Source organism: Protopterus annectens, chromosome 9.part0 (genome assembly GCF_019279795.1).
Source record: "Protopterus annectens isolate FY-2018-M chromosome 9.part0, PAN1.0, whole genome shotgun sequence".
In the NCBI taxonomy this organism is placed as follows: domain Eukaryota; kingdom Metazoa; phylum Chordata; order Ceratodontiformes; family Protopteridae; genus Protopterus; species Protopterus annectens.
Genome location: NC_056743.1, coordinates 59,643,160 through 59,657,463, shown reverse-complemented (window position 1 = coordinate 59,657,463; position 14,304 = coordinate 59,643,160). Strand labels below are relative to the sequence as shown.

General features: G+C 36.1%; 1 protein-coding gene across 4 annotated transcripts in view; it reads left to right on the top strand.

Moving 5' to 3' along the window:
• Nucleotides 1-14,304, top strand: part of TP53I11 (tumor protein p53 inducible protein 11) — a 1,760,993-nt gene that overhangs the window by 1,697,113 nt on the left and 49,576 nt on the right. For all 4 annotated transcript variants that reach the window (XM_044082555.1, XM_044082554.1, XM_044082556.1 and 1 more), the window contains exons 6-7: nucleotides 277-373; nucleotides 8,683-8,784. In XM_044082555.1, the coding sequence (XP_043938490.1) occupies nucleotides 277-373; nucleotides 8,683-8,784 (199 nt within the window). The remainder of the gene's footprint in view (nucleotides 1-276; nucleotides 374-8,682; nucleotides 8,785-14,304) is intronic.

Sequence of the window (14,304 nt, the reverse complement as noted above, 5' to 3'; positions counted from 1 at the left end):
CCTCTTTATGTCACCTACTGTTGATTTTTGAACAGCACCATTATCTAGCTGTGAAAGAGAAGTAAACCAATAGCTGATTTTGGTTGAGTACAAGTGCAATACACTTACTGTTTGAATAATATATATAACACTGTTTCATTGTTTATGCTGCCCAAATATAATATACTATACTCTATGCAATAAAAAAGGATTAGTTAATGCAGTAGTCAGTAATGCTGATAATTGTTTTCACTGAAAAATGATCAGCAGTTTCATCATATTGCTTCCTTTTTCTAGGCTCTCATGTTTCCAGATCAGCTCCATGATGCTGTGTTTGATGAGGGTGCAGTTGGCAGCAAGACATCGATACGGCTCTACGGTGGAGCTCTGCTCAGTATGTATACGCTTCTGTCTATCGCACCGATGCGCTGCATTGTTAATGAAGCATTTTATTCAGGAATTAGGAATTTAGATCTGGCTAAGAATGCAAAATGTCAGTGTCTACATCTTTTTGAAATGTTTGTCCTCTGCAGTATAAAATCTGTATATAATAAGTTAAAAAAGCCATCAAACAAGACAGTCCTGCTTTGAAGTTCAATAATTGTTAAAAGAGGCACTGCATCGAAATGTCAGTGCAATCTGACCTGAGGTGTCTCACACAGTTCCTCATGATATTACTAATAATGAGTTGCTTTTCAAAATGAGAGAGGAAATGTAATGTTTAATGTAAAAATAGCAAAGCATAGCTTACACTAAGAATTAGTATTAGATGGTTAGGATGCCGGTTTGATTCATTCAAAAACAAAGATTCATGGAGAAATATGATTAGGTAAACAACTTTTGTCTGAAAAACATATTAGCAGCACTATATCAGAACTGTATAATGTTGATATAAAATGGACTGCAGTGGGAAAACTGTTTAAAAGTGTAGGTAAAAGAACAGAAGTAATGAAAACGCAGAAGAGAAAATGTGATGATATGTTTAAATGTAGACTTTGTTATGCAGAAATATCATCTCATTCATGTTGGATTAGCAGAAGTTGATTATGCAGCATTCAGCTGCAATTTTCTTACCATGCAAAATATTAGATTATACAACGGCCCCCCCCCCATTATTATTCCAAAACGTGCACGCTGATTGGTCAGCGTGCACGTTATAAATCAGACTTATACTAATGGAAAAAGGTCCAGTCACCCGGACTTTTTCCATTAGTATAAGTCTTTTTTTTACAGCAACGGAGAACGCAAGATCTCCATTGCTGTTTAGACACTGTCTCGCTATGTTAAAGGAGTTTAACTTAGCGAGATAGCTTTAAAAAAAGCAACAGAGATTCTCCATTGCTTTTTTTTAAGCTGTCTCACTATGTTAAACTCCTTTAACATAGCGAGACAGTTTGTAAAAAGCAAGGGAGATCTTGCTTTCTCCATTGCTTCCACCCACAGCATTATCCACACCCAGGCTTGGGTTATTGCTATAGTATACAACATATTACCTCTTGTGCAATTCTGAAACTATATGAAAATTAATGCCTGGCCATGAGCGACTTATATAAAAGTTGCCGATTGCATAACTTTAAACCAAGGTTGTACTAGTAAATGAAATTCACATTTTGAATGAGAACTAATTGCATAATGGTTATACCCACAGGATGGACATTAGTTGTGCTTCATGGAATGCCAATGCTTTTTCATAGACTTGAAGCCACAGGCAGATAGTCATTAACCCATGATTTGCACCATTTCCTGTGTTACCTACCCCGAGGGTATTATTTTACTTGAAAATGTTGACCATGTGTTTCTTTACAAAAAATGCCATGTAACTCGATTTGGAATTAAACAGTCCCTCAAATGATAAAGTAATCCCTGGAGTGGTGGATTCTGCATGTATATAATTGATATTGAAATGTATGTGATATTGTATTACTGTCCTAAGGCTAAATATGTCTGTGTTGTGGATGGTACATGTTTGTCCTTAAAGTAACTCCATTAAGATTTAGAGTACATACTTCTGTCTACCTCAGAAGAGCATTTCAACAGTTTGGGTCTGTATTTTCCCCAAAAAACACATTTTTACTTTTTTTTCTGCTAACATAATGACTCCATTACTACTTTATGTTGATCTCTTTACCTCAGTATCCAGACATGGTATTTTTAGTATGGAATGTTTCCTTTACTGTATATAGATTAAAAATTCTGCACAGTTCATAGGTTCATATTAGGCCATCTGCCCTAGGGCATTTATAAGCCTAGCCAGAGTATGTTTGGCTTTCGCCACCCATTTTAAATTAATTTTGCTATGTCCTTTTTCGAGGTTAGTATACTGTGCCTCTGTCTAACAGTGACACAGAAGTGATACCCGGGGTAAACCTACGATCTCCCATCCATTCATCAAGATTCCTCTTGAAGAGAGTCAATGAGGGACTCTGCCTAACCTGGACTGGGATTTTATTCCAGAGTGAAGGGAGCCTCTGGGTTATGAATCTTTCCCTCCAGCATGTCCTATTTATTTCAGTGCTGAGGTTCAAGTCTCTCGAGCATGTAGCTCGATGGGATTTGGATTTTTTGAGGTGCAGCATGTCCCTTAATTCCGGGTTGGACATGGCTTTATACGTCAGGCATAGGTTGCCTCTGACCAGGCGGTATGCCACTGAGTAGAGCTGGAGTTTCTTTAACTGGGCAGCATATGGCATCTGTTTGAGCCCTTTGATCCTCTTGGTGAGGTTCAAAAGGTTCCTATCAAGCTTCTGAGAATGTTAAAGGTAAAAGTCTTTTACACATCCTGAGACTCTGTCAGCCAGCAAAGGCTAAAGACAGTCAATTGATGGGTAGAAAAAGTGGATGGTTATTACGATTTTCAGTAGAGAAACAACTGTAATAACAAACATAAAATGTTTGATTTATTTTTTACTCTGAAAAACTGTGATAATATAATGTTTCATTTTCTTCTCCATTTTATGTCAGAGGTTTTTATGTTAAGGACCCAGAGTAAGGTTTCATGCTCTACACAAAGGGAAAAGAAACTGTGGTTGAGAAGCACGGCCATATTAATCTGATTATTATTTCCTGTGAGAGACACTGAAAATGATGATTTTAGAAAATTATATACTAAAGCATTCTTGCTTATTTTTCAGGGTATCTGGTGTAAAATAATTTAGTATCATGTGGTGTACTTGACCTAATCAGATGCCTAGAAACAGACAGTCTAGTTTCTAAGAATTATTTAGTTGATTTTGTTTGCATTAAATTGCTGAAGCAATTAAATAAAACCAATTATAGCCTAAAAAATTCACATGAAAATATCCTGACATTATTCACACAATGAGCAGTCTGTCAAAGAGATTTACTGGTCACTGTCACCAATGACCTTTGCAAATGGAAAGACTGGGATGGATATAGCATTCAGAAATGCGCAAAATATGTTTAGGACTTAGACCGACGTCTGATCCATTTAGGGAAAATAAAAGTGTAGTGTATCATGATGCTTAGTAATATGTTAGGGTTTAGTGTTTTTGAATACCTCTGCTGTGCTCTGAGCAATTTACACAATGGATAACCAATTGTATGATATGTCTGCTAACAACATGCACCCGTTTTATTGCACTGTTTAAATTATTTATGCAAATGTTGATTATTTTTCACAAAGGGAAATGATGTAATTTTATTGTTTGATTACTGCTGGGGAGGGTATTTAAACTTGATTTGTTAGATACATGGTATTCTGATGAAGTCTAGTTTTTGACGAAAGCGCTAAATTTAAAGTGGTTTGTTTCCTGTGCTACGTTCCGGTGTGCCGTTTCTGGACTACCCTTTTTCTGCTTTGGTTGAGTTTCATCTTATTTTCGTGTTTCTAAGTTTGTCTTGTCATGGAAGGAGGTGAGCAGCAGAACGGCACGTGCAGCATAGACCTACAGGCTATTTTGCAGTCTGTTACCTTATCAGCTTTGGTGGCTGATTTGACTAAAAAAGTGGATGGAATCATGAATGGGCTTAATAAAAGCTCAGATATTGCGAGGCAAATCAGTGGTGGTAGTGCAGACACTGTTTTACAGAGTTCTGAGCAATTTTCCATTACCCCAGCACAGAGAGAGCATAACCATGGCAACAGCTCTCAAGGAACTTTTGTTTCAACCAACTTGTGTGGATTAGAAGGGCTTTCTCAGTCAGAGAGAGGAAGAGGAAGTAGTAGTGACAACACGGCATCTTTTTCAGTTGAGCAACGGCTGAGGACCGAATTAAACATCAATGAAGGCGACGGCAGCATTCTTAATGCGCATGGAACTGTGGATCAACAACTTACAACTTTCAAGGACTTAGTTACTGAATACAAAAAGCTACAGCTCGAAAATGGATATTTGCAAGAGTGTATTAAAAGGGAACATGTCCCTAAAGGGCTTGTGATGTGGAGATACCCGACGAGGCTCATCAAAAACTCTCAACTGCATCAAGATTTACTGGCATTTTTTAACAGACAAGGACTTGAACTTTTAAAAATGCTTGTTTCAGACAATAATAGAAAGATGGCAATGCTTATATGGGACATTAATAAATTAGATGCTCATATAAAAAAATGATTTATTGTTTGAACATAAAAAAATCGAATTTTTAAATATTTTTAAGAATGTTGACAATGACTTAAATAGTTTAAAAACTAGGAAAGAGAGGAAATTGTGGAGGGATAAACAGGACTATGAAGCAGGTAAACTTACCCGGACCCCCCAGAGGGACAACATTGATCCTGACCATAATAATAATCATAAAAATGGCACAAATGGGGACATCCCTTTAGACCCCCCCCCCTCCTGATGAGATCGGAGAGAATAAAGAACCAGGAAAATGGGAGGTTTTGAACCAGAATTATGGACGGAACAACCAGCAGGGTCGATGGAAGGGGAGGAGGGGTTCGTACCAGAGACAACCCCTAATTTTGAAACTCTAAATTCTGAAACACAGCATCTGATTGTGACAAACACAGCTGGGGATTTTTCTATCTACAGTTTTAGCCAAATTTTAGTGAATTCCGCTTGGGCAGATCTTTTTTCGAAAGGCCTGAATTTTGTACCTGCTAGAAAAGCTAGCATTGTGGATACTGTTATACAGCTGAAATCTTTTAGTAGGAAACTGAATTTAGGATTGCATTTTGGTAACAATACAGGTTCAGTGGAGCCTGGTGCATTACACAAGCCCAGTACTTTTATACCCCCAGTGCACCCTTTAGTCCAAATCTTTGAACTATTATCCAAGACTGAGGCAACATAATAAAATTAACCCTACTAATATGTCACTGGCAGAATGGTCTTTACTTCAGGAAATAATAAAAAACAATGACATTTGAATTATGAAACCCAATAAGGGAGGGGGCTTGTGGTCATGGATGTTAGACTATAATGCAAAGATGTTTGATATGTTTTACAGTGAAACTTATCTAGAAGTGTCTCGTAACAAGTTGAATATTGCACATAGGAATATAGATCTCACCCTAGATGAGTTATTAAATGGACAAATCAGTCTAAAAAATCATGAGTTTTTGAAACTCAGACATCCTAGGATAGGGACCATTTTTGGGATCCCTAAGATCCACAAGTCAACAACAACCCCCCCCCCCCTACGTCCAATTGTAGATGCAAAAGCATCAAAAACTTTCTGTTTGGCCAAATTTGTTGATGGACGGGTAAAACATGTTTTGGACCATAGGAAATGAGTAATGAGAGACTCTTGGGACTTTTTAGAAGAAATAAAACCTGATATGTATGCCGATGAACTGATTATGGTCACTATAGATATTTGTGATCTATTCTCAGTCAATCCCCGTGACGTGGGGCTTGAATGGTTCTATGACTACTTGTGTTAAAAACACCAGCTGTGACCATGGTTCAAGTTTGACTATTAGAACTTGTGTTGGACAATAATTTAATTGGATTTGAAGGACATATTTTTAAACAAAGACAGGGTGTGGCTATGGGTACGTGCTGTGCCCCTATATTTGCCAATATTGTTTTGGCACACTGGGAGGAGGACCTTTTCATTTTAAATTCTAGGTTCAAGGAACTCTGGACACTATATGGTCATTACCTGGATGACCTTGTCCTATTTTGGAAAGGGACTGAGAATGAACTAGATGACTTTTTCTCTTACGTTAATGAGACAACTGATTTTTTGAGGTTCACTATGGTCAAGGACAACAATACCCTACATTTTTTGGATGTAACTATTAAAAAGCACTACACTAGAAAAATGTTCACTTCACAGTTGTATAAGAAACCAACTTACTGTAACTCCCTTTTGCACTACGAAAGCTGGCACCCTGTACACCAAAAGAAAGCCCTGGTAAAAGGGCAATTTGTCAGGCTGAGTTGAATGATCTCAGAAGATGGAGACTTTGCAAGGGAATGTGAGGTATTAAAAGAAATATTATTTAGTAGGGGTTACCCTACTGACTTTGTGGTTAAAATCTATAACGAAGTCAAAAATAAGAGAGACGTTTGCATTTTTCATACACTTGTCTAATCACCTGAGTGGAAGGGAGGACCTTGAGAGAAGTAACAAATTTAGTAGGGCCTTGGTCTTTCCATTTGCCATGAACTTCTTTGACATACGGCACATTATATCAAAGTTCTGGAAGATTTTTAATTTAGATAGTAGTATCAACAAATTGGTGGGGTGTCAACTGATGGTGGTGTATAAGATGGACATCTCAATAAAGGGGCTATTGGAAATAAAAAGAAATATACCTTTAAAGGGTGGTTGTTTTAAATGTGGCAGATGCTCTCAGTGTCCTTATATACTCAATGTAGGCAAGTTATACATTGAAGGCTATGTGACTATACTACTTTGTAAAAAATATTCCTGTTACTCTAGAGATATTGTCTATATAGCTAAGTGTGATTCATGTGAGGGGTTCTATGTAGGAAAAACTAAGAGCTTTGAAGCAAAGGGTTTATGGGCATACTTATGACATCAGATGTAAAAATGAAAAAAAATGCTTTGTATAAACATCTTAGTTTTTTCCCTTCACATGCTTTTAAATGTTGTGCCATTGAACATGTTGATCTGGGTCTTCGGGGGGGGGGGGGGGGCTCTGGTGAGTACCTGGAATTCCTTGAACTCAAATGGCAAATTAAGCTTAATGCCTGCCAGTTTCCTGGTTTGAATGACAAGATTACTATAAGTTCATTGTTGAAGCTTAAATCATTATATTTTATATAAAAAATGCTGGAACATAATTGTTTTAATATTGTAGTTTCTAATGTTTTAAAAAGGTTGCTATTTAAACCTTTTTCTGCAACCTTTTTATTGCACTGTTTAAATTATATATGTAAATGTTGATTATTTTTCACAAGGGGAAATTATCTCATTTAATTGTTTGATTACTGCTGGGGAGGGTATTTAAACTTGATTTGTTAGATGCATGGTATTCTGATGCAGTCTAGTTTTTGACGAAAGTGCTAAATTGTTTTTTCTTCCTGTACTACGTGCTGGTGTGTCATTTCTGGACCACTCTTCTGCTTTGGTTGAGTTACATTGGTGTATGTTGCTATGTTTCAGTGTATTTGTACATCTCGTACATGTTTAGTGTATGTAGAAAAGAGCGAACGCACACTAAACATGTAAGCGATATACAAATAAACCGAAACATAGCAACATACACCGATGTACCCCATCACACACAAACATGAGGAAAGATCCATTAATTTCAGGAGAAACATGCAAAAATAATATAATAAATGGCTTCACACTGAATCTCAGTGATGTGTACTATAACACTGTTCAAGTCAACATGTGGGACAGATCTACTAACCACTGTAATAAACCACAGGAAGTTTAAAGTTGTGAAAACTGTCACTCAGCAGAATAAATATACTCCATTTATTTATTTGTTTGATAACTCTGTATATCAGCTAGCTGTGGAGAGGTTTCAGCCATGACCCAGGCAAGGCAATGGCCACTGGCCTGGTGATGACCAATGATCCAGGCCATTGTCAATAAACACAGAATACGGACCAATGATCCAGGTCATTGTCAATAAACACAGAATACTGATGAAAGTAGGTGTGTCTGGAATAAGACAGATATATAAAACACATTACATGATTAAATATAACACAGAAAAAGTGTGTGTCTGAGCCTTTACAAATCTGATATTATGATGTCCTCTAGGGAGAGACCCTGGACTACACACAAAAACTCAGGTTTGACCATAAGCTCTTTGACATAGTTGTAATCCTGTTAGATCCTGTCCTTGCCAAAATATTAACTGTAGACATGCATTGCAATAAATTGCCAAATTTCAACCAACATTTAACCAAGATTTAGAATGCTTATCTACTCCAGTAATGGTCCTCTCTTCAAAATACCTGTCTTTGTTTGAATGAATCCCACAAGGTGTCCAAGTTAGCAACTTTTGCAAACTGTGCAGTCATCCTAAATTATTGCATTGCTTTCTTGTTTATTTTCCCGTTATTTAAATTTACTTACCTGACTTAACATATTTCTTCTGTATACTGTTTTTACCACTGCCTATGATAACATTTTACCTCTACAGTGCTCATGTTTTCTGCACTTTCTCAATAAAGGAATAAATGCAGTCAAGTAATCAGACATCCATATATAGCTTCATTGCTAACCGAACTTGATAGTGGCACGAAAGATTTATTTTGAGCAGAGATGGTTCCTAATAAGGTAGTAACCTTTGTCTTCTTTTTGCAGGTATTTCACTAATTATGTGGAATGCACTTTACACATCTGAAAAGGTCATAATAAGGTGGACGCTTTTGACAGAAGCATGTTATTTTGGAGTGCAGCTTATAGGTGAGTTGTTAAAAAAAAATAACATTGTCAATGTCTCTAAGCCATTTTTATTTACAAAGCTGTGCATTTTAAAAGGCAGAAGTAATGCTAAAGTTTATAGCAATTGTATATGTTGCAAATGTAGAATTTAGGGGTATATATGAAGTGCTACAGTGATTAGCATGTCCTCTGCTACACAGTTTAGATGTCATGGATGTTAGTCGTTAAGCCTTATGACAATACCAGTATCAGAATAGCAGTATATCTGCAGAACTGAAGAGGTTTTTGCTATCAACATTCTGTTTTCTAAACTAGAAAAATAAAAAGTCCCAGAGAAACTATGGCTGAGCTGCACTTTCATGGAATGTTTGGCTGTTGTAGGGAAACCTGCCTGAAACCTAGACGTCCTGGATTTAGAAATTTGATTTATTCCTCATTCCAGGTGGATTTGCAGGAAAAATCTGAGAGGGTAGAATGTCCAGCATTCCTTGCTGCTGTAGAAAAAGCCTAAAAGGTGTTCAACTCATTTTCTTTTTTTTTCTTGATAAGGGAGTGCACGGAACAACATTATCAAAAGAAAACTCCAGTAATTATTACCAGTCCTGAGAGAATTTATTTAGCAAACTTTGACTCTTATATGAGTACAGGGTCTTACACATATTGTAAATGATTGTGTGTAACTGAATCGAAGAAGAGCCAAAAGCTGTGAATGATGAACTGCATGAATTTTGATAATAAACACCACAATTTGTGGTATAAGAAATGGACACAAGAGGCAGGTTATTAAAATAAACTGGTATGTCCTTATCAAATGCTGTATTTATATGCAGAGCTATTGAAATTACTAGTGGACAGCTAAACTTTATCAGATCCCAAAACTCATCACTGCCTCCTTTTTAAAGCTGATTGGCTTTGAGTAACTTTGTGGGACACAGTTCTTATTGTTTCTTTTTCTAATTAAGCTTCTCATTCAGCATAAATCTCTACCACTCTCTGAAAAACTACTGGTCATAACTTCTACCTGCTTAGAGATGCTAATGAGAAGGTAACTTACTTGAAAGACTCCCCTTCAGATTTACAGCTAGAGGTAAAATAATTCTTTGTTTCATCAGGCGGATGCAATATTAATCTACCGACCTCGTCTAACCCTCCAAAAGTAAATAAGTAAGTGGATCACTTCTTTGCTGAAACTAAGTGCAAATGTTTCAAAGATTCTGGTTGATAGTATTTCAAATTAAAACCTTCTTTTCATTCTTTTCGTAGCCACACATCAAGTATTCGTGTCCTTTGTTGTCTGAGCCAGTGGCATGGCTGAAAAAGACTCCACTTGCCAGGCTAGTAAATAAACAATTAAGATTAAATTAAAAATAGAAATAATGAAAAAAAAATGAATTTGTATACGTTAGCTTGTGAATCAAATGGGGTGTATTTTATAGGAGAAGAGGGGGGAATCAGGTTGCAAGTTGCCATGATCCCTTGAAGACTGACTTTTCAGATGCAACCTGGGTATTCATTTGGCTCACTAAGCTGATGCCACCTGGTGGACTTCCAAATGGGGTAGAGAAGCAAACACTCACAAAGGGAAAGTGTAGTGGTCCTTCCAGTTATGTGGCTTACAAATCTTCCTTGCTTGGATTGGGAGGGTAAAGACCATATCATCAATAAAAACTTGATAGCTGCCTATGTAGTTGCTCCTATGACTAACTCTCATCCCTGAGTAGCATATAGAGCAGCCATAGAACATGGGGGCTGATAGTTTGTTTTGCTTTCATTCTTTTTTTGTTTATATTTGTTAACGAGGGTATGACACTGATGTATGTGGAGCATTTGTCATACTCCATGTAGGATCAATTTCTGGTTAAATGACTTGATCACAGTCACATGGTAAGCAAATGAAAGCTGAGGAAGTCAAACCCTTAACTACTGGAATAAGTTTAGTCAGAGCTCATCCTCTGCTCTAACTGTCATGGGGATTGATTGGTAAATGAAAAAGAAAGGGTTTAGAAAGAGTATGAACAAAATAATGAAGAGCAAACTGAGAACTAAAAGCAGAATGTTTTGTAAAACATTGGAAGTGATACAGAAAGTCCTGGGGCAATACATTACACCGAACAAAAGATCGAAGATGGAGGGCAGCCATCATTTAAATTTAAGATCGCAGTGGTGCAATGATAAGTGTCATTATCCATCATCTAACCACTGCTGTAAAATTTGTACTAGAAAATTGCATTTTACAAAGACATCTTAAAGGAAAAAAATAACTAGCGAGTTCAAATGACTTTAAACAGAAGTGTAAATAACTGATTATTGGTACCATCGAAACTAAAGTTCTTTGTGAAATCTGTAAATGCACCATATGTGATGAAACAAGTGCATAAGGCTGTCTGTTGAGAAATGCTGAAAATTAATGGATAGAATATGGAATTCAATATAAATTGTCAGAAAATACTTTTAAAATGTTGGGGCTAGAAAATACACAAGACTGCATACTACATTGATTAACTTACTCTGGCTACATGATGGTACCACTTAATCAAAAACCTGCTGACATGTCAGTGTAGAAGAAACAAGGTAAGTCTTCTTTATTTGCAAGTATATGAGAAAAGTAATACATTTTTCTTGTCTAAATAAAATTAACCAAATATTTAAATAAACTAGTCTGGGTTATTTAAATTCACCACATTGATATTTAAATCAAGTGATATTTAAATTAAATTAATACTTAAATGATTGGCTTGTGCTGAGACTGTATGTTTTCAAAATCAGTCATATATCTTCAGAGACATTTCAGACTGCGCTTAACTCAGATGATATCCAACATGACTATGCATATTTGGTAAGAGATTTTGAAGATTTTTCTGCAGAATCATAACCGTGATATCTGGCATGATTATGCTAATCTTATTACAGACTTTAAAAGGCTTCACTGGAGAACTGAACATGAAAATAAAATCTAATGCTCTGTTAATGATCCAGACTTCCAGAAAATAAACTGTAGCACTTAGAAATAAGCCAAAGGGAATAGAAACCTTGGGTGTCTAAGAAGTAGTGTTCCATAATAATGTAGCCAATAAAATATTTGGATTGGCATTCATATGTAAGATTTTAAAAGACTGAATAAGAGTGAGTATTGCCCATTACTTATAGAGAAAGAAGTGTTCAAAGAATACCAAAAGTTAAGATATATTTGATACTAGATACAAACCTGGGTTTCCAACATAATAATTATATGCAAAAGCCACTAGACTGTGTACATTTAATGTGTCAGTAAAAAAGCTCATATTCCTTAGATTTGCATGTAGTATGTAATCATCTATATGTATTCCACAGAAAGATTGCCTCAGTGAGTCACTGCTCAGAAAATATAATTCAGTTCCTTTTAGTCTAGGACCATTCATGAAAAATGCAGGACAAGATGCTGTAGACTTGCTGAACAGATAAGTAGGACAGTATAATTTAAAGCTAAATAAAGCATAGGTTCATAGGTTCATAGATTAGTACTAGGCTAACTGCCCTTGCGAGTCATTTTAAGCCTAGCCAATTATCCTTTGTGAGACTCAAACCCTGCACTTTGTGTTTGTAAGGCAAACACCTCAACCATTAGGCCACCCTCCCAACCATGTGCCAAATTAGTGTGGAAAATCTGAAATACAAGGGTCTGAGACCTGATCCTGGGAAATCTGAACAGTTATGAAAATGGTAAATTCAGAAGGCAGGAAGTACAAAACTTTCTCTAAATGATACATATTTTTTAAAGTTTGACTCTAATACGCCTGAGATAAATATATCTCTGAGAAAGCTATTAGAATGAGATGTGGCCTCTGGGCCTGAAACAGTAACCAATATGAGATTTTTAAATTGCTCATTTAGTCACTGAAACATCGCAACTGATATTAAACAAGCCAGCTGAGTTGCAAGTAGATGTCAGTCATAGTGATGTAATATGGCAGGAATTATGATCTCACAAGAGAGTATACCACTTGCCTAAGGTTCAGGAACATTTACAGTTGCACAAAATATGTTCAGCTAGATAAGAGATTTTAACAGCACTGTATAGAGATGTATTAATGTAGAAAACTCCATGAAAAGTCCTATAGTAAAGAAGCCGAAATGGAACGACACAATTAAACCTTGTAAACAATTCCAAACATCTTTGTTCAAAGCATGTCTGAAGTTACAGACTTGTTATCAAAAATGATATATAGTCCAGGCTAGGAACCTGTCATGACAGATTAAGCAGAGCACATTTACCAGAGTAACATGAAGAACTGGAAGCTCTTTGGGTAGTGCCACAGTTAGCACTTAATAGAGAAAAAGTAAAATTATTTAAGAGGTATACAGATACTGACATAGAAAGGGATCTATTAGAAGACACTATAAAAAAGACTGACCTCCGCAAAAAAACATTGATAAGAAAAGAAATTAAATCTTAATTTTTCTATCAAACATGAATAAGCCATTACAAATGCTTGATTTTCAAATCTGGAAAATCAAATCTGGTAAAATAATAGTAGACGGCTGCAAATACAGATACTTGAGACAATACATGAATCACATCTGGTAATAATAAAATTAAAAAAAAAACGAAAGATACGCCAAACTTTGGCCAGGAATGTCAGTTTAGATGTAACAAGTAGCCACATTGTTGTGCCATTTGCCACTTATACCACAGCAACAATGCAAAGGAACAGATTATAACATACCAATTCTCCAGATCAAATGTGGAGCTGATTGGGTACTGATCTGTTCCACTTCATAGAAGCCATTTACTTTGCTTTGATTGTTGTTGACAGTTCCTTGACATGATCAAGCTGACAGACACATCAAGGTACACCTGTAATTATAATTTGTGCATTAGAATCTGTTTTATATTGTATTTGTAAATTGGACAGTAGTCCAGATACACAAGCCACAATTTAAGAAGGATTGGGATTTGAGATATATTTTGTCCAATTCATATTATCCACAATACAGTTACAACTTTTATTGAAAGAGCCACAACAAAATCTATGATAATTGCCTGATTGTATTTCTGGAATATAAGATGAATTAATTGTGGTACTTGAGAGTCTTACCAGCTCTGCTGTTTTTGGACTGAAGGTTGAAAAGCTGATTACCTGTTTCTGCTGCAGTACTTATGTCTAAGAATCAGCATACATTAAAATAAATACTTGAAAAAATCATCTGAAACGGAAAGACTTTTGTGACAAAGTGTAAAAGATGAACTTGATGTGATGGGAGCAAATAAATTCTATTCTTCCAGTAAGTTTTTCAAGGCAGTCATCAAAATCTCTCTATATAGTCTTAATTGCCTCAGAAATTAATCCTGTAAATTGCTTGAGTGCAAGTCTTTTAGTTTTTAATGTCTTTTGTTCTGAAGAAATAACCAAAAACAGGAAAAATCAAATTTGACAATCTACCTGGCAAAGTAATTGCATCTATTTTACCTCAAGTGGATGATTTGCCTACAGTTGAAAAGGATTTGATTTGCCCCAATCTGCATTGTATTCTTCTGTTACAGAGCAACAGGTCAGAATGGAT